This window comes from Pseudorca crassidens, chromosome 16 (genome assembly GCF_039906515.1).
Source record: "Pseudorca crassidens isolate mPseCra1 chromosome 16, mPseCra1.hap1, whole genome shotgun sequence".
In the NCBI taxonomy this organism is placed as follows: domain Eukaryota; kingdom Metazoa; phylum Chordata; class Mammalia; order Artiodactyla; family Delphinidae; genus Pseudorca; species Pseudorca crassidens.
In genome coordinates this window covers 31,730,506-31,754,842 of record NC_090311.1, presented here as the reverse complement: position 1 = coordinate 31,754,842, position 24,337 = coordinate 31,730,506, and the positions used below count along the sequence as shown (strand labels likewise).

The following is a 24,337-nucleotide window of genomic DNA, read 5'->3' as shown; positions in this document are numbered from 1 at the left end:
TGACAAAATTCAACACCCATTTATGATAAAAACTCTCCAGAAAATGGGCATAGAGGGAACCTACTTCAACATCATACAGGCCGTATACGACAAACCCACCACAAACATCATTCTCAATGGTTTTTCCTCTAAGATCAGGAAAAAGACAAGGATGTCCACTCTCACCACTATTATTCAACACAGTTTTGGAAGTCCTAGCCATGGCAATCAGAGAAGAAAAAGAAATAAAAGGAATACAATTTAGAAAAGAAGAAGTAAAACTGTCACTGTTTGGAGATTACATGATACTATACATAGAGAATCCTAAAAATGCCAGCAGAAAACTACTAGAGCTAATCCATGAATTTGGTAAAGTTGCAGGATACAAAATTAATGCACAGAAATCTCTTGCATTCCTATACACTAATGATGAAAAATCTGAAAGAGAAATTAAGAAAACACTCTTTTTTTACCATTGCAACAAAAAGAATAAAATACCTAGGAATAAACCTACCTAAGAAGACAAAAGACCTGTATGCAGAAAACTATAAGACACTGATGAAAGAAATTAAAGATGATACCAACAGATGGAGAGATAGACCATGTTCTTGGATTGGAAGAATCAATATTGTGAAAATGACTATACTACCCAAAGCAATCTACAGATTCAATGCAATCCCTATCAAATTGCCAATGGCATTTTTTCCGGAACTAGAACAAAAAAATCTTAAAATTTGTATGGAGACAATACAGACCCCGAATAGCCAAAGCAGTCTTGAGGGAAAAAAACGGAGCTGGAGGAATCAGATGCCCTGACTTCAGACTGTACTACAAAGCTACAGTAATCAAGACAATATGGTACTTGCACAAAAACAGAAACATAGATCAATGGAACAAGATAGAAAGCCCAGAGGTAAACCCACACACCTATAGTCAACTAATCTATGACAAAGGAGGCAAGAATATACAATGGAGAAAAGACAGTCTCTTCAATAAGTGGTGCTGGGAAAACTGGACAGCTACATGTAAAAGAATGAAATTAGAACACTCCCTAACACCATACACAAAAATAAACTCGAAATGTATTCGAGACCTAAATGTAAGGCCAAACACTCTAAAACTCTTAGAGGAAAACATAGGAAGAACACTCTTTGACATAAATCACAGCAAGATCTTTTTGATCCACCTCCTAGAGTAATGGAAATAAAAACAAAAATAAACAAATGGGACCTAATTAAACTTCAAAGCTTTTGCACAGCAAAGGAAACCATAAAGAGATGGTAAGACAACCCTCAGAATGGGACAAAATATTTGCAAATGAATCAACAGACAAAGGATTAATCTCCAAAACATATAAACAGCTCGTGCAGCTCAATATTAAAGAAACAAACAACCCAATCCAAAAATGGGCAGAAGACCTGAATAGACATTTCTCCAAAGAAGACATACAGATGGCCAAGAAGAACATGAAAAGCTACTCAACATCACTAATTACTGGAGAAATGCAAATCAAAACTACAATGAGTTATCACCTCACATCAGTTAGAATGGGCATCATTAGAAAATCTACAAACAACAAATGCTGGAGAGGGTGTGGAGAAAAGGGAACCCTCTTGCACTGTTGGTGGGAATGTAAATTGATACAGCCACTATGGAGAACAGTATGGAAGTTCCTTAAAAAACTAAAAATAGAATTACCATATGATCCAGCAATCCCACTACTGGGCATATACCCAGAGAAAACCATAATTCAAAAAAGACACATGCACCCCAATGTTCATTGCAGCACTATTTACAATAGCCAGGTCATGGAAGCAACCTAAATGCCCATCGACAGACGAATGGATAAAGAAGATGTGGTACATATATACAATGGAATACTTCTCAGCCATAAAAAGGCATGAAATTGGGTCATTTGTTGAGACGTGGATGGATCTAGAGACTGTCATAGAGAGTGAAGTAAGTCAGAAAGAGCAAAACAATTATCGTATATTAACGCATGTATGTGGAACCTAGAAAAGTGGTAGAGATGAACTGGTTTGCAGGGCAGAATTTGAGACACAGATGTAGAGAACAAACGCACGGACACCAAGTGGGGAAAGCCGCCACAGGGGGTGGGGATGGTGGTGTGATGAATTGGGTGATTGGGATTGACGTGTATACACTGATGTGTATAAATTTGATTAAAAAAAAAAAAGCTACAGGGACTTTTAAGAAAGATTCTAAAGGACCAGTATGTCTGAAGAGACCAAAAGAAGTTAATTCACACCATTCACACCGTTGCCCATGTTACCCGGCTTCTGGGGTTTTTGTTGCGGGGAAGGGGTGGAACTCAGCCCCATGGCACTACTTTATATTAGACTGTGTATATTAACATCTTTTAGGACTGGAAGGAGTTTAGGGACTATATAGTTCTAACTCCCCTTATTCATTCATGTGTTTTGAGCAACAGTTGTCTGTTGAATTCCTTCTTTGTACCTAACATATAATAGGATCTACCATTGTGGATGCTGGATATACCATAGTATGCAACACAGACCTGCCCTAATATAGCTTAGGATCTAATAGGGAAGACAGACATTAATCAAATAGCTACGTAAATATGTAATTACACATTGTGGCAAGTGCTGTCTTTAGAGGGAAAATACAGATTGTCTGAGACATGGATTAGGAGGGTAGACTCAGATCTGAGAAGGTCAGGGAAAGCTGGGATCTCAGGTGAAAGGCTTTCTGGGCAAAGTCTCTGGAACAGAAACCTCGTGGCCAGTGGGGAACTGAGAGTACGCTAGTGTGAGGGTGGGTGTTTTCTGAATGAGGAGAGGGTTGAACATCCCACTTCTGCCGAGTCAGGAGTAGAAGTACGTCATCTACTGTTCCAATTTTCTCTTTCTTTTCACATTGAAGGAGACTTACTCAGAAGCCTGGACCTGTGACATTTGCACAGGTAGAATTATTTCCATCCAAAGACAGGATCTGCCCCACTTCCACATGGCCTCCAGTCTCCCTGAGCTCGGGCTCTGTTGCTACCCACATCTCCAGATCTTCACCAAGGCACACTGGTGTCTCATGACCCAAGCAAGGTCATTTCTGTTGACCCTCTTTCTAGACCACTGCTTCTGTTCACTCAGCATAGCTCATGAAGATCAGTTATGGTTGATAAAATCATGTGTATGATCAAAACTAGCTTAAGATGAAGTTTATACACAGTATGATTGCAACTATATAAAAATTACCATGCATTAAAAAAGACCAGAAGGAAATAAATAAAAAGAACAGTGATGTCTAGTTGGTGAAATCTTTTTTTTCCTTAATTTTATTTTTTTTATCGGGGTATAGTTGTTTTACAATGTTGTGTTAGTTTCTACTGTACAGTGGAGTTCCTTGTGCTATACAGCAGGTTCTCATTAGTTATCTATTTTATACATATTAGTGTATATATGTCAATCCCAATCTCCCAATTTATCCCCCCCAACTCCTTTCCCCCCTTGGTGTTCATACGTTTGTTCTCTACATCTGTGTCTCTATTTCTGCCTTGCAAATCGGTTCATCTGTACCACTTTTTTAGATTCCACGTATATGTGTTAATATATGACATTGGTTTTTCTCTTTCTGACTTACTTCATTCTGTATGACAGGTTCATCCACATCTCTACAAATGACCCAATTTTGTTGCTTTTTATGGCTGAGTAATATTCCACTGTATATATGTACCACATCTTCCTTATCCATTCGTCTGTTGATGGACATTTAGGTTGCTTCCATGACATGGCTATTGTAAATAATGCTGTAAATGAATATTGGGGCTAGTTGGTGAAATCTTTAATGTCTTTTTTTCCCTTTTCCTTTCATTTTCTAGATGTTACTTAATAAATTTATAGTACTCTTAAAAGAGAAAGTCATATTGAAATAATAATATTAAGGAGATGTCAGATCTCTTCCTCACTACTCAAATCTTTGATTTTTCTTTGATGTGAAGGACATACTTATAGGGGTTTTAGAAATGTTTTAAATATGAGCTACAGAGAAACATTGGGTACGAGTAATAGCATGACAAGGCACAGCATTTCACAAAACATTTCTATAGGATGGAATTTTTATTTAAAACAGAATTCTGTTATCGCTGAGTCTGGGGGATGCTGGTTTAAACTAGGTTAAGTGGGTTTCTCCACTGTTAGAATTCTCTGAAGCAGTCACTACCTAGTGGGTTCGTGAGCCCACGATGGGGAGAGAGCATGCAGCATTCCCCAGACTTCTGGGAAACTTTCTTCACTCAGGTCCCTGCAGGCTTAGTGCTCTGTGGAACATGCTTTGGAAGATGCTTATGTGGGGAAAGAGAGCAAAAGCTGGTGGCTCCTGGGGCTCTAGATGGATCAGGTGAGGTATAACTATCTTTACTACCCATTCAGCAAGTCAAACTGCTCTGGACCCAGTTTTCTACTATAAAATAAGAGGATTGATGAAATGAACTTCTAGCTCTAAAATGGGCCAGCTATGAAAAACAAGTGATTATGCTTGTAGGTTTGTGACAATGAAAGGCAAACTCCCCGAATGTTCAAACAGAGAATTTTCAGACAATCAAGCTTTATCTTTCCCTAAAGGCAGCAAGTGATGCCGAATTTTCCTTCTGCAATTCATTTGGAAGACAAAGAACATTTGTTCCAGTTCAACAGGTTAGCACTCCAGGCTGCCATATACAGCAGGAAATGCCCTCAATTTCTGTGTCAATGCTCTACCCGCCCTTCTCAAGCACTTGCCAAATGAAATGTAGTAAAAGTTTTCCTTTCTCAACCACCTCACTGTGTAAGGCCTTAGAGAAACAGGCTGATAGGAGCAAGGCTGGTTCCTTTGCTCTACTGGAAGAGTATCTTTCATGTCAACATAGTAGACAGAATAGAACATCCTGATTCCAGATAAAGGCTTCTTGCTGCTGCTGCCTCGCTATCTTTTATCATATACTTCTGTGGTTAGAACATCTTCTGACAGGAAGAATTCAGGAATCCTGTTAGGGAACAGCAGGATTTTCTGCCGTGTAACGCCTGAGGCTTTTGCTCCACCCTGAGAGGTTTCCCACAGGTTCAAAGGCCCCAGACCTCAGTTAGACCCCTGTCTGCTCACAAAGGTCACCGCCTAAGCCCGTTCTTGGTTTGATCTCACTGCAAGCCTAGCTGCTGAGGAGTCTGCGCAGCTTCCTTCCTTGCTGCTCATCTGAGCTGTGGCCCTCACAGTGCGATCTGCCACTTGATAATGCTTAAGTCAGCAGTTGTTTTACATCTATCCCCTCATATTGTCTTATCACCTGGGAAGAACCTAAAAACTCCAGGGAGAAAAGAAGACAAGAATTAGAATTCAACTCCCTGGACCACTGCGGATAGCTAAACGTAGAGCTTGTTGAGCTGTCAAGTTTTCTTCCATTTCACCCCAGGGAGTATCACTGTGCTGCTGTGTGAGCATCCTTGACCTTGCATAACATCTGCAGTATTCTCCGCCTCCTTCTGCACAGTGGGGCTTCCCTGTGGTAATCAGCGTTATGCCCCCGTAAAGAAAAGGGCCCACATGCTTGCTTCGGGCAAAGTGATTAGGTGACGGAGCCTGGATTTGGATCAGAGTCAGACCCAAGACCTTGTGCTCCTTATACAGAGGAACAGAGGAGCAAGGTCCAGACTATAGTTTTCAAATTGGTGCCCCACTTAAAGGCCTGACTCTGATCGAAAACCAGGCTCCGTCACCTAATCACTTTGTATCTTGACTAAATTACTTAACCTCTTTGTACTTTAGTTTCTCATCTGTATAGCGGGGATGAAAACAGTATGTACCTTATAGTACTGGTCTAGCAGTTAAGTCAGATAATTCTTATAAAATACTCCTCACAACACTAGGCTGGTGCACGTCATGCCCTCATGAAATGTGATGTGGTGACTTTGTTCTTCTCCTTTCTCTTCTGACCACCTAGTTCTTTCTCATATTGTCTTTTTACCTTTCCTCTTCCACCTTCTTTCTTACTTTATTCTTCCATTCATTGCCTTCTACGCTTAAGAGCCAAAAGCATGAAGTTAAAGTACAAATCTTTTAAAATTTATTGAATACAACTTATAGTTATATTTGTAATTAAAAACAAGCACACTTAGTATTTTCCATGTCTCTTTTCCAGAGTACAGGCCACATACCAGGCCAGTTAAATCACAAATCTGGGGGTCAGACATGGGCATCAGTAGCCTTTGAAGCTCTTCAGATGATTCTAATATGATTCCAATGTGCATACAGGTTTGGGAACTGTTAGATTGATGGCGTTCTACTCCCTCTATATTATCTCGGCTACTTCAGTGTATGGTTCTGAATCTTGCCTCCAATTTAGAATCACCTGAGAAGCTTCTAATAATACGGGTGCTTGGGCCCTACCTTGGCTAAGGCCTGGATATTTCTAATGTGCAACGAGCACTGAGAGCCATAGTTCTAGAGGGATTGGTGTCCTGGTAGATCTTATGATCAGCACGACTCCAGGCACTCACTCCCCCCCAACCTACCCCCACTATGAATTAAAATACTTTCTCCTCTGTGTTTTTGAAAACCCATGTCTTTGTCTCCTTTCTGTTGCAAGCTGAATACAGAGAAGAATGATGTAATGCTGATAAGTTCTTGGTTTGTTTTGCCCTCAGTTTGGGATTGTGCTGGATGCGGGCTCTTCTCACACGAATTTGTACATCTACAAGTGGCCAGCAGAAAAGGAGAATGACACAGGGGTGGTGACTCAGATAGAAGAGTGCAAGGTAAAAGGTAAGATGAAGAAAAAGGGACCGAGAGACAGTGGGCATGAGAGGCATGTGGGAAGTGAAACAAACACACGAGAAAAAGGGAAGTCAAGTGAGAACGCAGCGGAGCTGCTATTGTTGCTATTTTATAAATAATTGCTACTTTATTATCATTATGAAAACGGTACTGAAATCAGTCCTTAATGATGAAGCCCTTGAAAGATAAACTTCCAAATAATTGGGTAATAGTAACTCCCATCAACAGAACAATTCTATGTGCCATGCACCTGGTACTGAAAATGTGTTATTTCATCCTCACAGTCTCCCTTTGAGGAATGTATTATTATTCCCATTTTTTTAAAATGAGGGCACTGAGGTTGAAAGAGGTTATGGCACTTGTTTAAGGTTACTTGAGCTAGTTAGTAAGTGATGGAACTGGGGCTCGAACTGAAATCTGCCCAAACTTAACTAAACCCTTATCAGTCATATGATTAGCAAATATTTTCTCCTATTCACTAGGTTGTCTTTTCGTTTCGTCAGTGGTTTCCTTTGCTGTGCAAAGATCTGCCCAACTTTAAACCCATGTGTTAGCCAGTGGTTCTCAAATTCGAACCTGTATCAGAACCACCTGGAGGGTGTGTTAAAGCACAGGTGCTCGCTCCCGCCCCCAAGTTTCTGGTTCAGTAGGTCTGGGATGAGGACTGAGAATTTGCACTTCTAACAAGTGCCCAGGTGATGTTGAGGCTGGTGGATCCAGAGCCTTGCTGCTCTTAATCTTTGTCCTCTAATCTATGGCTTGGAAGGGATTTTCAAAAGCCTTTAGCTTCTGTATAGGCAGGCAAATCATAGACCCTTAGGGCTGCAAAAAGGACCTTGTGGATCACTGAAGTCTTGTTTTATAGAAAAGGAAGCAAAAACCTGAAAGACTAGTGACTGGCAAGGAGGAACAGAACCAGGACAAGAATCTGGGCCTCCAAGTCGCACTGCAGGCTTCCTGCTACTCTGAGTCACCACACTGCGTATTAAGTCTTTTCCTAGTTACTTTCCTTTTAAGGTCACAAGACCAGTTAGAGTTGTGGACAGCAAGCAGCTCTTCCCGCTCCCTCCTGCCCAACACTCCCGGCCGTGCTCTCACCTTTCTGACCTTCATCTCTCTTGGCCTTTTTAGCCAGGGACTCACTGTTTAGTTTTGGTCAGACAGGTATACTAGGCCCCAGAATATAATTGACTTTTAGTTTGGTGGCCTGTGGTGTCCACTAATTTTCATAGTTTATCAAGAAAGCTGTAGATAGGATACGTTTCCAAGAGAGCAAGTCGTTCTACCCAGTAGCCTGATGTCCTCAGAATCTGGCCCCATCAGTTCTGAGGTAGTACTTCAAACATTTTTTAAAACCCAAATCCCTCGTTTTATTGACTTCTATTTAATAATTCACTGCCTTCCATTTCTTCTTCCACGTGTTGTTGTGGTGTTAACCTAGCAGCTGTCTCCTGAGACACATATCCCCATGCGTATTTGGCCTAATAAATGCAGTAATTTTCCCTTCTCAAAAGATAGCTTCCCTGGTGGCACAGTGGTTGGGATCTGTGAGCCGTGGCTGGGCCTGTGAGCCGTGGCCGCTGAGCCTGCGCGTCCGGAGCCTGTGCTCCGCAACGGGAGAGGCCACAACAGTGAGAGGCCCGCGTACCGCAAAAAAAAAAAAAAAAAAAAAAATAGAGTTCTCTAATCAAATATTTAAATAGAAAGGTGAGTTGAAAGCTACCGGTTATGGAAGGCCAGGCTTTTTGAGTCAAAACACTTAGCTGATAACTTGGAGCTGATTTTCTCATTGCAGTTAAGTAAACAGGCTATTTAAAATCTGGTGAACGAGATATGGATCAGATATCTGGTTACTTATTGTTAAAGCAAATCCTCACTATAAAGCACTGAAAATGTAGATGTTTAGCTTAAAGTGAGCCAAAATTGTTAACTGTTAAATAACTTCAAAAAGCATAAAGCATCTTGGCTCTCTAATCCTCTCCACAGCAGCAGTTAAAACAGCTCTAAAACTGGACAGTTTTACTAGGCAGACAGGGTATCAGAGTAGAAAAGCTGCTGAGGAGACATGGGTTCTATGCCTGTTTCTTCTAACAAAGGAAGAAACATTGCTGCAGAAATTTTAGTGTTAGTTAGTAGCTGTTCCTGTCTTTTCAGTAAAAGCCCATGTGCCTGGTACATATTTTAATTTTTGTTCTGTTATCTTTTGCCTTTCCCATCTTCTAGGAATTAGTGTTGTTAATTACAACTTTGTGGAAGAAGCGTCATAAAACAGCTATATAGAGTAGTTATCTATAAGATCCCCATTTAAGTCTGAGAGAGCCTGGTTTTAGGAAGGCTATGCATGCAATTAAATGTGAAAATTGCGCCATCCAGTGGCAAGATTACTGAACAGCAGACAGACCCAGCTTGAGGTCTGAAAATAAATCCTACTGAGGCTAGATTCAGTGAGTTACCCTCTAAGTACAAAAACTTAACAGATATCACAAAAAGAAATTGTCTCCTTGCATTTTCTCAGAAAACATCAGTATTTTCTCTAATAATGTGAAGATATGTCCTTTACTTTTAAAAACAATTTTCATCTGCTTCTACTTGCTACTTTTTTTCGTCTGCTTTCTCTAGGTCCTGGAATCTCAGAATTTGCTCAGAAATTAAGTGAAATAGACATTTATCTGACTGCGTGCATGGAAAGAGCCAGGAAAGTGATTCCAGCATCCCAGCACACAGAGACACCTGTTTACTTGGGAGCCACGGCAGGCATGCGGTTGCTCAGGTATAGCAGCCTGTAGGGACTGAGAGCTGCAGGGAGATAGGTTTGGCAGTTGCTAGAGCCTCTGAGTTATAGGCGAACGCCACACTTCTCTAACACCCCAATTCTAGACATGCTAAATGTCCACACCTAGGAAAGAAAATCTCAGTAAATGGGTAAAATTCCCAAACTCTTAGCTTGCATAATGATGGGAGTTTAAGTAGGTAAAAAAAAAAAAGGCCTCTTACTCATCTCCCCACAGGGAATTCAAGGGAGTGATGCACAAAGAGAGGAAGACTGAGCCCTTCTACTCTGGGATTTGGGGCTACAGGTTTAGCAATTCCACATCTGGGAGGAGGAGGGCCAGAGGAGACTCGCAGGCATCCCGAGACACGAATCATCACAATTAGCACATCTTTGCTGGTCACCACTTAGTATCTGTGGGCATTATTTGTTCATTTGTTTGTTCATTCATTCATTCAGTTTGTATTGACTGCCTGCTCTGTCCCAGGACATGGAAGTAGGTGACTCATCTTCCAAGATCAGGGTTTTGATACAGGGCGACCAATTCTTTGACAGAAGAGTGCTCAGAGCTGCTATGGGAGCATACTTGTCCCTGCCAAGAATGGGAGGAGGTCAAGAAGACTCACCAGAGGAGGGGATACATGAGCCAAATCATGAAGGACTTGTGGGGGGAGGGGGCAGGGCATTACAGGCAGAGCAGACATCATGCGTTCCATAACCTATGTTTATTTGGCACCTGTTATGTGTCAGGCATAAGTCCCTGCTTTCCTGGATCTTGTGTTCTAATAGATGCACAAAGGAGTGATATGTGAGAGATCAGGGCATGTTCAGAGGACTATAGATAGTTCTGCATAGATAGAACGTAGGGTACATAGAGTTAATACTAATAATGACAGTAGTAATGGTAGCAGCTTGTATTTGTTGGGCCCTTACTATGTTCTTAGCACTGTGCTTTAATTTAAATCACTGTAACTCTATGAAGTAACAGGTATTATTAACTATTATTAATCAGATTAAGGAAGCTGTGGTGTACAGATGTTAAGTAACTCACCAAAGGTCACATACCTGGCAAGTGGTAGAGCCAGGATTCTGAGTGGGATTCTGTGAAGGCAAGATTCAGATCACAAAGTGCCTTGTGGGCCATGCTAGGGAGTTTGAAGTTTATCTGGGAAACAATGGGAAGCCATTAAAGGATGTTACACAACTGGTGCCAGTGGTAGAGAGGTGGATTGGAGGAGAGGAGAACTAGGGACAAGGAGGCCAGTTGATAGGGTAAGGAAGCCATTCAAATGAGAGATTACTGGGGTCTAATGCCAGATGGAAGGCAGCATTTTCTGACCCAGAGACTCTCAGTATTATATTGCCTAGATCTTGGAAGCAATTGTATTCCATCTTCATTGTGACAACCCTGCAAGATTTCTTCTTTAGATCTCAAGGTCTCAGACCCAAAAACCAAGGCAGAATATGAGAAAGATTTTTTACCCCACTCCGGCACCAACTGAGGTTGGGTATCTGTCCCAGGACGTTTTCCGCTTGGTGTCTGCTAGAGCCCTAATTAAAAACTTCAAGCAGAGCCTTGAGGCTACGTAAGCAGCTTGAAGCCACCGGCAATGGCTAATGTAGCACACATCAGCTCTAGGCTTGGTGATCAAACAATATCCAGCTACCACCACCACAGCAATTAAAATTACTCTGATAATTTCTTGGAGCCAGGGAACAACAATGAAAATGGTATTTTAAGAGGACCAACCTACGTAGGGACTGGAAGGATCTGGATTTGGAGAAGAGGGGCCAAAAGAGTAGTTATGCTCCTCCCCAAAGGAGGGCTTCTCAGACAGCCATGTGTGGGCAGCTCCATCCTTCTGTTTATTGCAGTGAGCTTATGCTTCACTTCCTAGGGGAACTGGCTGGAAGCTCTGGCTGCAATGGGTAGTCATAGTTATTCAAACAAAACCAGTAACCTCAGCTCTTTGTGCAGGATGGAAAATGAACGGTTGGCAGACAAGATCCTGGCTGCGGTGGCAAAGAGCATCAGCAGCTACCCCTTTGACTTCCAGGGTGCCAGAATCATCACTGGCCAAGAGGAAGGTGCCTATGGCTGGATTACTATCAACTATCTGCTGGGCAGATTCACTCAGGTGATTGTCTCACAGCATCCGTGGAGGTGGCTCCCTGTGGGTCAATGCCATTGATATCTCAGGCAGTACTTGGATCACTAGACAGAATGAATGATGGATAAATGAACAAATTAATTTACCCTCACATTTGCAGGGGTCACCAGAGGTATAATTCTCTCACAAGAACTCTCACTATTGGAGAATAAGGAAGCCATATACAGAGATACAGAAAAAAAATTTTTTAATCTATCATTAAAAATAAAAATAGCTAACATTTGTGTAGTGCCATGTGTCTTGTGCTATGCAAAGCACTTTTCATGTACTGTTTGACTTAATCTTCAGAATAACCATATGAGGTGTTCTCTCATTTTAGAGCCTCAAATCGAGGCCTAGAGGAGGCAATTATTCTGCCCAAGGTCACATGGCTAATAAGCCAATGAGTAGGGATTTGAACTTGGGTCTTTCTGGCCCCAGATCTTGTGTCTGTAAACTGTTCCTATGTTGCCGCAGTCTGAGCTATGTCTTTGAAGCCCCTGTTTTCTTGCTGTTGATCTGATGCAGACTCAGGAACCTCTGGTGAGCTTTGTTTCACCCTTATCCTCCTGCTCCTTTGCCTTAGGAAGTCCCTGAGTCCAAGAAATAGCATGAAAAGGGGGATGTCCAGATCCTTCTACCACTGGTGTCGGTACTGTCTTTCAGAAATTGAGTTGGTTTAACCTGAAACCAAGTGAAGGCGATACTCAGGAAACCTATGGAGCTTTAGACCTTGGGGGAGCCTCTACACAAATCACTTTTGTGCCTCGAAACGAAACGACTGAGTCTTCTAACAGCACTCTGCACTTTCGCCTCTATGGCAAGAACTACGGTGTATACACACACAGCTTCTTGTGCTATGGGAAGGATCAAGCCCTCTTGCAGAAACTGTCCAAGGACCTTCAGGCGAGTGTAACTGAATCCAGACCACCCTCCCCACAACTGGGCCACCAGCCCCCCGCGTCGTTTTCTCTTTCTATTTCAGTAACTGATCTGAAGTTGGTTACTGTACTTTCCAAACCTTTTCAGGCAGGATATCTAACGACATCTGGTCAACCCCTGTGAATTGTCCCATCCAGACACCACCTCCTATGTTTGTTTACTGCACTGTCTCCAAGGACATGACTCAAATCCTTTCTTTGGAAATAATTTCTCACCCCTGTGGGGCTGACAATGAAAAGTACATGCTACAGTAGTGTGTGTATGTGTGTGTGCGTGTGCGCGTGCACACAGTTTTTAAGCTCTTTCCCACTTTTCAATCTCCATTTCCTACGAACTGCAGAAAACAAGGCTATTAGAAACAACCTGGAGAGGAGGAGAAAAAAAACTTCAGAGAAAATGCAGAGTTTATTGATCAACACTTCAAATCTTGTCCCTAGACACTTTTTGCGTTTTGAAGGCGAGAAAAGTTAAACATACTCAAAATCATGCAAGTACCAGCACATCCTGACAAACACAGAGCAAGGATGTCAAATCCAGCTGTTCCCTGTCTCTACTGAAAGGACAACCAGTTCTCTGCTTTCCTCCAAAGCTCGCTCTCTGGTTCTCAGAAACACTATCAATAAGATGACTGCCATGGGAGGAGGGGCTGCTGAGAGACGCCTAGTGAGCCCTAAGTTTCCACCAAGCCTCTCATCCACAGCAGCCCCTTTACTTCTCATGAACATACTGGGTTGTGGGTTGAAAATCATCTTGATACTCCTGCCTTAAGTGATCTGAGGCACTTCCAGCTCTTGAAGCTTTTGCTTTTCGGCTTGGAGGTAGGGCCAGGGATATAGGCAGACCCCCAGAGAACTACCCTAGGCTCGGAATTTTGAGAACCTTGAGAGTTTTCCTTGTGGATCTGCTTCTGACCTACGCGATTAGTACTAAGCGCTAGGGGCCATTCCAAACTAATGGAATTTCTGGGCCCAGCTTCAACGATACTAGCTTTCTGTGAATAGCAAAAGTTCATTTACATCTGATGCCACTTCTGGTGCCTGTTATACAAATATGACTGTTACCCAAGGGTAAAAAAGGCAGCGCAGGGGCATATGGATGCCAGTGCTGAGTGCCTGGCTGTTTCTCAATTGCTACACATTGTTGAAGTCAGACTGGTGCTTTTGTACTCAAAGCATTTGCACATGATGCCTTCAAGTGATTTTTCTATTCAGGCTACAAATGGAACCATCCGTGACCCATGCTTTCACTCTGGATACCGGAGGAAAATGAACATGAGTGACCTTTATGAGGCTCCCTGCACCAGGAGATTTGAGGCAACTTTTCCATTTCTTCCATTCCCTGAAGTTGAAATCCGTGGCACTGGAAACTATCAACAATGCCGGCGAAGCATCCTTCAACTCTTTAACACCAGTTACTGCCCTTACTCCAGCTGTTCCTTCAATGGGATTTTCTTGCCACCCCTCCAAGGGAATTTTGGGGTAAGTTTGTGACATGATGATATATTTGTTACAATGGTTTTTGGTTGCAAATTACAGAACATATGCCTACAAAGGAGAGGCCACAACAGTGAGAGGCCCGCGTACCGCAAAAAAAAAAAAAAAAAAAGATGGGAGTTTTGTAACTTTTCCTCTTCTTTTTTCCCCATCTTTCTTTCTCCCTGACTCTCCCATTAAAATTATCGAGAAAATTAGCTACCAGATGGCTCAGAAATGCATGTCAGCAGCAAAGTGACCCCCTTCCAGGAAGGAAGCAGCTGTTGGGGATGGAATATCACCTGATCCATAATTTACTCATCAGAGATTTCCAGGCACTGTCATTAGGCCTTCTGGAGAGTGAATCAGTGTCCCTCTGTGTTGGACATTGCACCAAACTCAGCATTTTTCTCTTGTAGGCATTTTCAGCTTTTTACTATGTGATGGAGTTTTTAAACCTTACATCAGAGGAACAGTCAACTCATAAAAAGATGATTAGCACGTTGGAAAAGTTCTGCTCTCGGCCTTGGGAAGAGGTAAGTGACTAGAAACAGCATCTGTTACCATTGCTCTCTGCCCTTGACAGCATGGAGGATGTGAGTCTGCTCTTCAAGTCATGCTAATGTGACCAAGATCCAGCACTCATGTTAGAGAAGCCTAGATGGTACACTCAATTAAGAGTAAGTTCACTGGCATTCCTTGATAACTTGGCATACAATGGCTTAAACAAAAAAGGTCTTATTGTTTTCACCTAATTCGAAGTCCGGAAGTAGTCAGTTGCTGGCATGGAGTGGGCAGCCTGACTATCTCAGCCATTCTTCAGCTGTTGTTAGGCCTGTTTCCTCACGGAAGCAAGGTGTAGCTTCAGGGATCACAGCCGTGTTCGAGGTCAGAAGAAGGATAGCGCCGGATCCATCTGTTCCTTTTTATAGGAAAGCAAAAGCTATCCCAGAAGCTCCTAGGAGTCTTTTCTCTTACATCTCATTGGCCAGGACTGGCTGGGAAAGCAGGATGCAGGATTTTATGACTGGCTTAGAGCCCTAGATCCATCATGAGCTACTTCCTGGAGCTGAGCACATTGTCGCCCACTCCTTCCCCCAACTCCCAGGGAAGACAGGCAGTTCACAGAATCTGCCACAGACGCCATTGTGGTAAGACCCTTTTTTCATCAGACAGGTCCAAGGTATCTCCTACTTATTCATAAATCTGAAGCCCAAAATTTTTCTTGTCTGAGGCACTGAGTCATTCAAGATCCAGTGCTACCTGATGAAAGTTTCCAGGGACGTGAGAGAAGGATATGGAGTCTACTCTGATTTAGAAAAACAGATCACCTAGGAGTGGCTCAAAACAGCAGCTGTTTTAAGTTGACAAAAGTGACTTAAAATGAGTGATTTTAAGAGAGATTGCAAAAGTGACCAGTGCTTTCATTCTGAAGATATGCAATTAATTAAAAATGAAGGCTGTTCTCGTGGGCACTGACAACAGAGGAAGGAAGGTTGTGCAAGAGCCTGGACACCTGAAATTTTCTCTAAGTATTTTGTCTGAGTTAGAACATGAAGGAAGGGTATTCAGGGCTTTTGGAAAGAGCAGCTCAAATATGCCTCAGCACTTTACAAAACAGGGGAGGCTTTTTGCAGCTAGTGGTGATCTGTGGAGAAAGACGAGCATCTCGGGTTCTTGAACAAAATGCTTCCTAAACTGGGTTCCAGAGCAGTGTTTGTCAAATGTTACTACGTATGTGATCATATGGGGGTCATATTAAACAGCATATTCTGCACTGGCAGATCAGGGGTGAGGATTAACAAGTTCTCAGGGGATGCTGCTGCTGCTAGTCCAGAGACCTAACTGAGGGGCAAGGCTTGTTATGAAACTGTTTCTTCAAGATGCTTATAGAGGCTCTAAATCAAAGACTTTGGTCAAGAGCATACAGAAAACTCTGGTTAAACAAAGATTAATAGATTTCTTTCATGCAAGATTTTTCACAGTTTTTAATATGCTAATGTGATTGTGAAACTCAAGTTTCACAAGGGATGGCAAACTACAGTAAAATTCAGTGTTGTTGAACCTATCAGACCACAGAAACTACTTTTTTCCTAGAACACTTATCAGTGTCTCATAGAACCCTGTGGAGGAAAAGATTGCTTAACAGACCCTAAACTGTGAACCCCTGCACCCACTGAAGGAGTGCAGCACCACTCCCAAAGCTCTCTGCAGGGGCCAACTCTCAGGCCCATGTGAGCTGGGGCTTTTTCCTCTCTTGATCAGCTCTAATAGCGAACATGAGGGCTATGGAGAAGTGCCTGTTGTTGTCCAAGTATGATGTTTTCTTCACTTCACTTCCAGCTGCAGATGTACTTTGGTGAAGTGAAGGAGAAGTACCTGAGTGAATACTGCTTTTCTGGCACCTACATCCTCGCTCTTCTTCTGAATGGCTATCATTTTACAGCTGAGTCCTGGAAGGATATTCACTTCATGGGCAAGGTTTGTTAGGTTGTGGGGAGGTTGGGTGGTAGTGACTGAAGCAGCTTTGGGCTTAAAAGAGGTAGGAGTCAACCTGATTTAATTTTGGCCTGATGTCCTGTCCTACCACTTCACCTCTAACCCAAGATGGCATCTCCTGATAATGTTGACCAGCCAGTTGTGGATATCCTGTCTAAGGAGGGCTACTTGCATTCTCAGCCTCGCCTTTCTGCTCACAGAACAGTGACTAACCCCTTATAAAACAAAAAATGAGATAGTAAAGTAATGTAACAGTGTTTCAACAGCCACAGTGATTCTGCGTGCTGACTTCAGCATCCATCCTAAAGGCCCCTTCGTGAATCCAGAGGGATGATCATGGTTTGTCACAAGGGGTTAAGGCCTTGTTGGTTGTAGCTTCAAGACTCACCAATCTGAAAGCTCGCTGTGAAGAATGAGATGAGTGGCTGTGAATGGGGGCCTTTGCTTAGAAGCCAGGCTTAGCGTGAGCCTTAAAGACGCAAGCCCATAGCTTTGCATTACCATAGCATTACCTCCAGGCATACAGCAACATTTACATCGGCAGCGAGACTCACGGGCACACTCATGCTTGATGAAAAATATCAAGAGCAGTGTTTCTCTACCTTTTAAACCCATATCCACTAATGGCAAAAACAATTTACCCCTTTATTAAATATGGTGACTTCAAGCAAAACAAAGCATTGAGGCAGCAGAGGGCTGTAGTAGCCTTAAAGATACTAGTTTCATCACACTCTTATCAATATTGACTTTGCTAATTAAAATCTTTTCCTTGTTTTAACATCCCAGTCTTCCTTCCGTTCCATCACAGTTTGTCCGTTTGAGAGATATGTCTATGTCAAATTTACCTAGTGATTTATATTCTTTGAATTCCAATCTATGATCCATTATTTCTAAACCTTAAGTGATAACTCCTCTAACTCTGGAGGCTTCCTTGACACAGGCAGTCAGATATGGTTCCATTCCCCATAAAGGGACATGGGCCTTTTTACAAATTATTAATTCCCAGTACTGGTAAAGGTTTAGGGGAGAGGAGCATTCCACATGGTATTGGTTGGAATGTAAACTGGCATAACCATTGGGAAGACTGTTTTGGCAACATGAGCTAGGAGCCTTAAAACATGTACATCATTTTGTCCAGTTGCTCCATTTCTAGGATTTATAAATAATTGAACAAAGTGAGTAAAAGTGAACATATAAGGCAGTTCATGTCAGTGATGATGTTGCAGAAATCCCTTAAGAGACATGGGATGATGTTTACAAGGAATTGTTAAGTGAATAATTCTACATACAATTTAATTCCATTTTTTATGTGAAAAACATGCACAGAGAGGACTGGTAGGATATGTCACAAAATGATAATAGCAGCAACTTCTGAATGATGAAGTTGAGGTGGTTTTTATTTTCTTTTTTAGTATTATCTGTACTTCATGATTTTCCTACCATGACCACATACAACTCATGTAATAGAAACATTTCCACAATTCTTTGTTATTCATAGACTACCTGTATTTCAATACATTTTGAGGTGACTTGAAAATATTCCTAGGAAGATGGCAGGGTTGGAAAATGTTTTTTTATTTAAGAATAATCCTTTCTCATGCATATGCAGTCTTTCATCTTTCGTCAAGTAAGACTGACTTGCTGGGATTATTCCCCAATTTTTCCTTAGTTGAATCATAAAAGAAGTCCTGGTTTCATATGGATGAGATTCCTGGGCCTGACATTGATACACAAGGCCAGGGACAGTCATTATTCTCTCACCCTTTGCCCGCTTCCCGTCATCCACCCCCCCTTCCCCACCCCAGCCACCCACATTCACACAAACAGCAAAAGAAGAATGCAAATTTCCAAAGGCCTAATTTAAATTAAGTTCTTCTAGGCAGGAGAACTGAGCCGTCATTCCCCAAATTCCTCTCTGAATTTGGGGAATTTAGTAGTGAGGCCCCACACTCTTCTGAATTGGGGGAATTTAGTAGTGAGGCCCCACACTCTCCTTCTTAATCACTTGCTCCTGCTCCATTTTCCCCACAGCCGCCTTCCCAATTCAGAATATAAAAGTAATCCATTTAGAGAACTGAACATGGTGCTCTCACTTCCTGGTTGCTCAGTGTTATGGATAGGGTTGCAAGAAAGCTCATTTAATCCTCGGACCAGAAACAACAGACTTTCCCCACTGTTTGCAGGTCCGGAGCACCAGCGTCGGGTGGACTTTGGGCTACATGCTGAACCTGACCAACATGATCCCATCTGAAGAGCCATTGTCCACACCTCTCTCCCACTCCACATATGTCTTCCTCATGGTCCTCTTCTCCCTGATCCTGGTCATAGTGGTCGTAATAGGCATATTTATCTTTCACAAGCCTTCGTATTTCTGGAAAGACGTGGTATAGCAGGAACAGCTGAAATCTGCTGGCTGGAGTGAGAAGAAAACTTGCCCAGGGAGCACTTTCCTCCACAGTGGTGTACAAGGCCAGTGTTGACCAGCATGAAGCTTCCTTGGCTTTTGCTGAAGCCTTTCCATGGGAGGTATTTACCACCCACTGCCTCAAGAACTTCCTGGCAGACATTGTCTCTTTTGTGAGTCTCTCCAAACTCCCCCCCTTTCTCTTTTGTACTCTGTGCTTGTGTAGCTCTTGAAGACCTGCCTCCTTTCATGATAGTTGCTTTATAAAAGAACAATATTGACTTTATCCAGAAGAACTGAGACTCCTGAGTCCTGTGCTGGGAAGTTGCCCTGGCTAAAAGAAGAATCTTGGGAACTGATTCAGTTGTGGTCTTACAGACCCTTTCTCTCTCCTGTTTCCCATTTATTAAGAAAGCCATCCAATGCCTTTGGAGAAGACAGACACATATCCCATGCCCAGCCTGCCCTTTGCATGGGAGAATTTTCTAGTCTAGGCAAGTATGTGCTAGGGCGAAAGAGTCCTACAAAGGAATTTATGGGATGTGCAGTTAATCCAATAGTTAATCCAAGACAAAAGAGGGATGTGGGTAAGTCACATATTCCTGGGTGATGCCAAAATGCCAGAGTGGGACACCCAGACCAGAGATCATTTAAAAAGCTGCTGTACATATACATAGGCATTCAAATATCAGGGCATATTATCTGGTAGGTGTACACATGTCTGGAAGAAAAATACAGTTACAACACAAGGTCAGGAAAGTGCATCCTCCAACACATCTATTGGGGTTTTGTTTTTATTGCAGTAAAACGCATATAACCTAAAATTCACCATTATGACATATACAATTTAGTGGCATTTAGTACATTCACAATGTTGTGCAACTGTCACCAATAGCTAATTCCAGAATATTTTCATCACTAAGAAATTATTGGCTGGGGATAAGACCATCCTGTGGTAGGCTTGAACCATCAACCATTTCCATGTAGCCAAGCATGCTAACCGGTTGCACCACAAAGATGCTCACTGAGTTTTAAAGCCATGCCATATCTTACTGTCCCAGGGTTTAATTTAGTGAAAGAGTTGCATTAGTGAAGAGTGGCATGCCTTTTTTGTTGTCATGGTATTTACACAACAAAATGTGCAAGGAACCACATCTGCAAGTTTTGCTGCCGGTTCTAGGTACTTTTGCTTTAAGCATCTTTGCCATAGACATTTTTGCCACAAACATTTCACTGCAAATAATTGGCTCTAAAGCAATTTTGCCATAAAAGATAAAATAATGGAAAATCAAAGAGGGATAATTAAAAGGACATAATGAAACGAATAACAAAATTCAAGACTTATTGTGAAATATAAAATATTTGAGTACATTTAAAGTGTGTGTTGATTCATGGCAATACTGTGCACATAACTGATTTTATTTTGTGGGTTGTATCTAAGCACTTGTCTTCCAAGTCTTTCATTCATAGCATTTTATACTTTTTTTTTTTGCTCATTGATTTGTCTCCTCGTTCTGCATCGTACTTTTTCTTTTTTGCTAAAATTTCTTCCTTCGTAAAGAGCGATGTAAGTTTCCAAATACTTAGAGGCATCTTTGTAACTGAGCTTTGTGTTGTGTTTTGAAAGCTTCTACACGGTTGTTGTTTGTTCTTGGCATATTGTCACGTGTCCATTGACAGATGGTTCCAAAGTTGTGTGGGAAATGTGGATTCACCTCTGCACCTTCCAGGACCTTGGTCTCTTTCTCCTCCACTGTAGTGTGTTTCAAAATAAGAAACCAACTTTTGGGGCAAATCACTGTCATATGCCAGCTCGATAAAGCCATCAATAATGTCGCCAACTGGAAGAAATGCTAACATATTTCAACCAGTTGAAACCAAACTGTCAAACCAAAAACTGTCAACCAGTTATTTTATCTTTCACAGGGAATTTGCCTTACAGCCAATTAGTTATTCGACGAAAATGTTTGTTGCAGAAGTGCTTGTGGCAGAGATGTCAATGGCAAAGATGCTTATGGTGAAGGTACCTAGAACCCATTTCAAGATGTAATTAATATATGTTACTAATGATATATTTTTTAATATTAAGTCTTTGAAATCTGTTGTGTGTATTACACTTACAGCACATCCTAACCAGGACTCCATTTCAAGTACTCAATAGCCACGTGTGGCTAGTGGCTACCATATTGAATAGCACACGTCTAAAAGTACATTCACAGCTAAAAAGACACAGGCAATAACACTTTGTCTTTCTCTTGAGGGGGGGAATTTTCTTTAAACAGCTATAGATGCTATAACATTCTTGCTATTATTTATTATATATGAAGTTTAACATTATTCTTAACAAGCTTTTAACATCCCAGCTCAGAATTTCACATTACTCCTCAGGTTTTGTTGCCTTTTTTGTGAAGACACAGATGCCTATTATTCAGGCCAAGATGCCTGATGAAAGACCTTTGGGAAATTTAATCTGGATTCAAAGATAATACAAGATAATTGGATGCTTATATTCTATGGTCAAAATGTAAACTTGAATATTAAAATAAAGATTAGTCTCTTAATAGCTCACAGAGCAAAGTTTACCATATAATAGTAACGTTACTATTAAAACATATTCTCATTTATTGTCAGTTTGAAAGATGAGCTGAATTTCACTGAAATTGGTCTCATTCCTCTCTGATTCAGAGTCTAATAGTTGCTATCTTGTTAGAACAAGTTGCTCATAGTTAGCCTATGCTAGCCAGGTATTTCTTTCAGTTTGTGCTAGTTTTATAATTTTTTAAAATTTCTTATAACAACCTCAAAATTTCAGTGGCTTACCACAATAAACATTGATTTTTCATGTTCATGGGTCTGCAAGTCAGCTAGTATATCTACTTGCGGTGGTAGGTCTGGTTCAGGCCTGCTCCATATATCTCCCACTCTCCTTGTCTGGTGGCTTCCTGAGCCATGTTCCCATGATGAGTGGTAGGGGCACAAGAAAGGGAGAGAAAATACAGGATGCCTCTTCAGGCCTTGGCCAGGACAGGCCCCTGTCACTTCCATCCACATTCTACTGACCAAAATAAGTCATATGACTAAGCCCAACATTAGGGAGCTGGAGAAACACTGGGAGGAATGGCAGAGTCATGTGGCAAAGGACATGAATAACTAATTCTAACACAGAAAATTCGTGAAACATTGGGCACAACGATTCAATCTACCACAGCGTCTCATTAACTGAAACATAAAGTACGTTTTCTTCAAATTAAAATCTACTTATCTTGCCAAAGAATGTTCTTCTTAAAAAATGTCATTTCTTCTGTGACATCATCAATTACAACTTTTTTTCACAGCCTTAATCAGGGTGCTCTGGCAGCTCGTAAATTAGTCTCACGTTCTAAAATGATAGATTTCCTAAGAGACCATCTATTTATTTTCCTTATATGTTTAGGACAGTGTATAGTTAACTACCCAAGTTTTTATTTGCACAAGAACCTAATACAACTGAACATAATTGGTTTTATCACAGGTATAATGGATTTTTTAATAAAAGGGAAAGGAATGTCTCCAAAAGCCTTCTCTTTCAAAAGTGGCATTTAAGGACTGTGCATGTGGTAAAAGCATTGTTGTACTTTTTGCATTTCTCTAGTTTAAGTAATTTAATTTCTAAATTTAAATCGATGATATAATGATGGCACCACTGTCATCAGCATCTGAGTTGACTTTTTATTTTTATATCCCTTTTGCATGATGAATAGCAGAGAACATGGATTAGTCAATGAGAAGTGAGATACAGTCACCTAAGAAACAACATCATTTCTTATAATGAAGTTCTAAGAAGAGAGGGGAGGAAAGTCATGTGAGCCAGATAGGGAACAGTATGTATTTAGGATGACTTAAACTGAACTCTACCCTTCCTCCTAAACCTGCTCCTCCTCCTGCATTTTATCATGATTAATGCCACCACTGCCTCTAGTAACCAAGATCAGAATCAACTTTATCAATGTTGAAGTGACAGGGGCCTGTCCTGGCCAAGACCTGCCCATTCTGCCTTTGCAGCATTTTTCATTTTGATTCCCCTTTACAATCTTCTTGTTATCACCCCAGTAGAGACCTGATATCAGGAACAGTAAGCTTGTCTCCAAACTATTACTTCCAGATTAATCTTTATAAAAAGTGGGCTTAATCACATTGCTCCTCAACTAAAACTGTTGGTGACTTTCTATTGCCTATGAAATAAGGTCATACTCTCCAACAGACATTCAGGCCCTTTGATCCATGCCTATAAGCTCTCCCAGGCTTACATCCCACTTTACCCTCTGATGTTCCTTACACTCTAGCCAAGGTAGACTGATTCTTTACCCAGAGCTGTTCAGGTTATTTGCTCAACTTGGAGCACCTTTGCCCCACTCTGCGTTTAAGGCTCAGCTCAAATGACCCTTCTTCAGTGAAGTCTTCTCCAAATCTCTAAGTCAGAATAAACTGCTTCTTCCCCGTGCTATCACAGCCCTTTACCTGGGCCTCCATTAGAGCATTCAGACCATTCTATTCAGTATTTGGGTTAAGCTTCTTGGGGACAAGATATGTGACCTATCTCTTTTTGAAAAGTTGGGCTCAGGGGTATTTTAGCAGGAACTAAGGTAACAGTCCTAGTTAATCGCTCTTTCCATTGCCAGATGGGCTGGTCCATACCACTGTTTCTGCATCAGTATCCTTATTTATGTTATCTCTGGGCTGGTCCATACCACTGTTTCTGCATCAGTATCCTTATTTATGTTATCTCTTGACATGACCATCCTCTTCCTCCAGCTTGTAAGGACCAGCTCAACTCCTGACTCCCCAGTGAAGCCCTCTTTGATTTTACCCACATTGAACTTTCCCTTCTGGACCATGCATTTAGTTTCAACAGAGCTCACTGCATGGGAACTGATTGTACATATTATGAAAGTAGAATTTTAAGGATTAGAATGTACCTTAAAAGGTGATGTTTATCAAAAGTTAATGTGTATATGACTTACCCAGGGGTCTTGTTGAAGTAAAAATTACTTAATTTTAATTAATAAAAAATGATTCAGTAGGTCTGGGGTGAGGCTGAGGTGTTCTACATTTCTAACAAGCTGCCAGGTAATGCCACTACAACTGTATGGGGACCAAACTTTGGGTATCAAAGATCTAGATTACTTTCCCATTCCATGGAGTTCCTTCTAATGGCTCTCAGATAAGTGGCCATCTACTGCCTGACTGCCATGCTTCATTTGGCAGCCTGTTCCACAGTGGGCCAGCTCGACTGCCACTTACAAAGCTTACTCCCTCTGCTACACAACAACCCCCAAGTGTTTCTTCCTTTGTCAGTTTT

At 41.6% G+C, this 24,337-nt stretch overlaps 1 protein-coding gene across 3 annotated transcripts in view; it reads left to right on the top strand.

The window, feature by feature from the left end:
- The window catches only part of ENTPD1 (ectonucleoside triphosphate diphosphohydrolase 1), a 111,690-nt gene extending 90,128 nt beyond the window's left edge, over positions 1–21,562 (top strand). For all 3 annotated transcript variants that reach the window (XM_067709887.1, XM_067709886.1, XM_067709888.1), the window contains exons 3-10: positions 6,633–6,750; positions 9,382–9,532; positions 11,511–11,670; positions 12,349–12,588; positions 13,836–14,102; positions 14,516–14,632; positions 16,440–16,577; positions 18,779–21,562. In XM_067709887.1, coding sequence (XP_067565988.1) covers positions 9,444–9,532; positions 11,511–11,670; positions 12,349–12,588; positions 13,836–14,102; positions 14,516–14,632; positions 16,440–16,577; positions 18,779–18,985 — 1,218 coding nt within the window. In that variant the 5' untranslated portion in view covers positions 6,633–6,750; positions 9,382–9,443 and the 3' untranslated portion in view covers positions 18,986–21,562. The remainder of the gene's footprint in view (positions 1–6,632; positions 6,751–9,381; positions 9,533–11,510; positions 11,671–12,348; positions 12,589–13,835; positions 14,103–14,515; positions 14,633–16,439; positions 16,578–18,778) is intronic.
- The last annotated feature ends 2,775 nt before the right edge of the window (positions 21,563–24,337 follow it).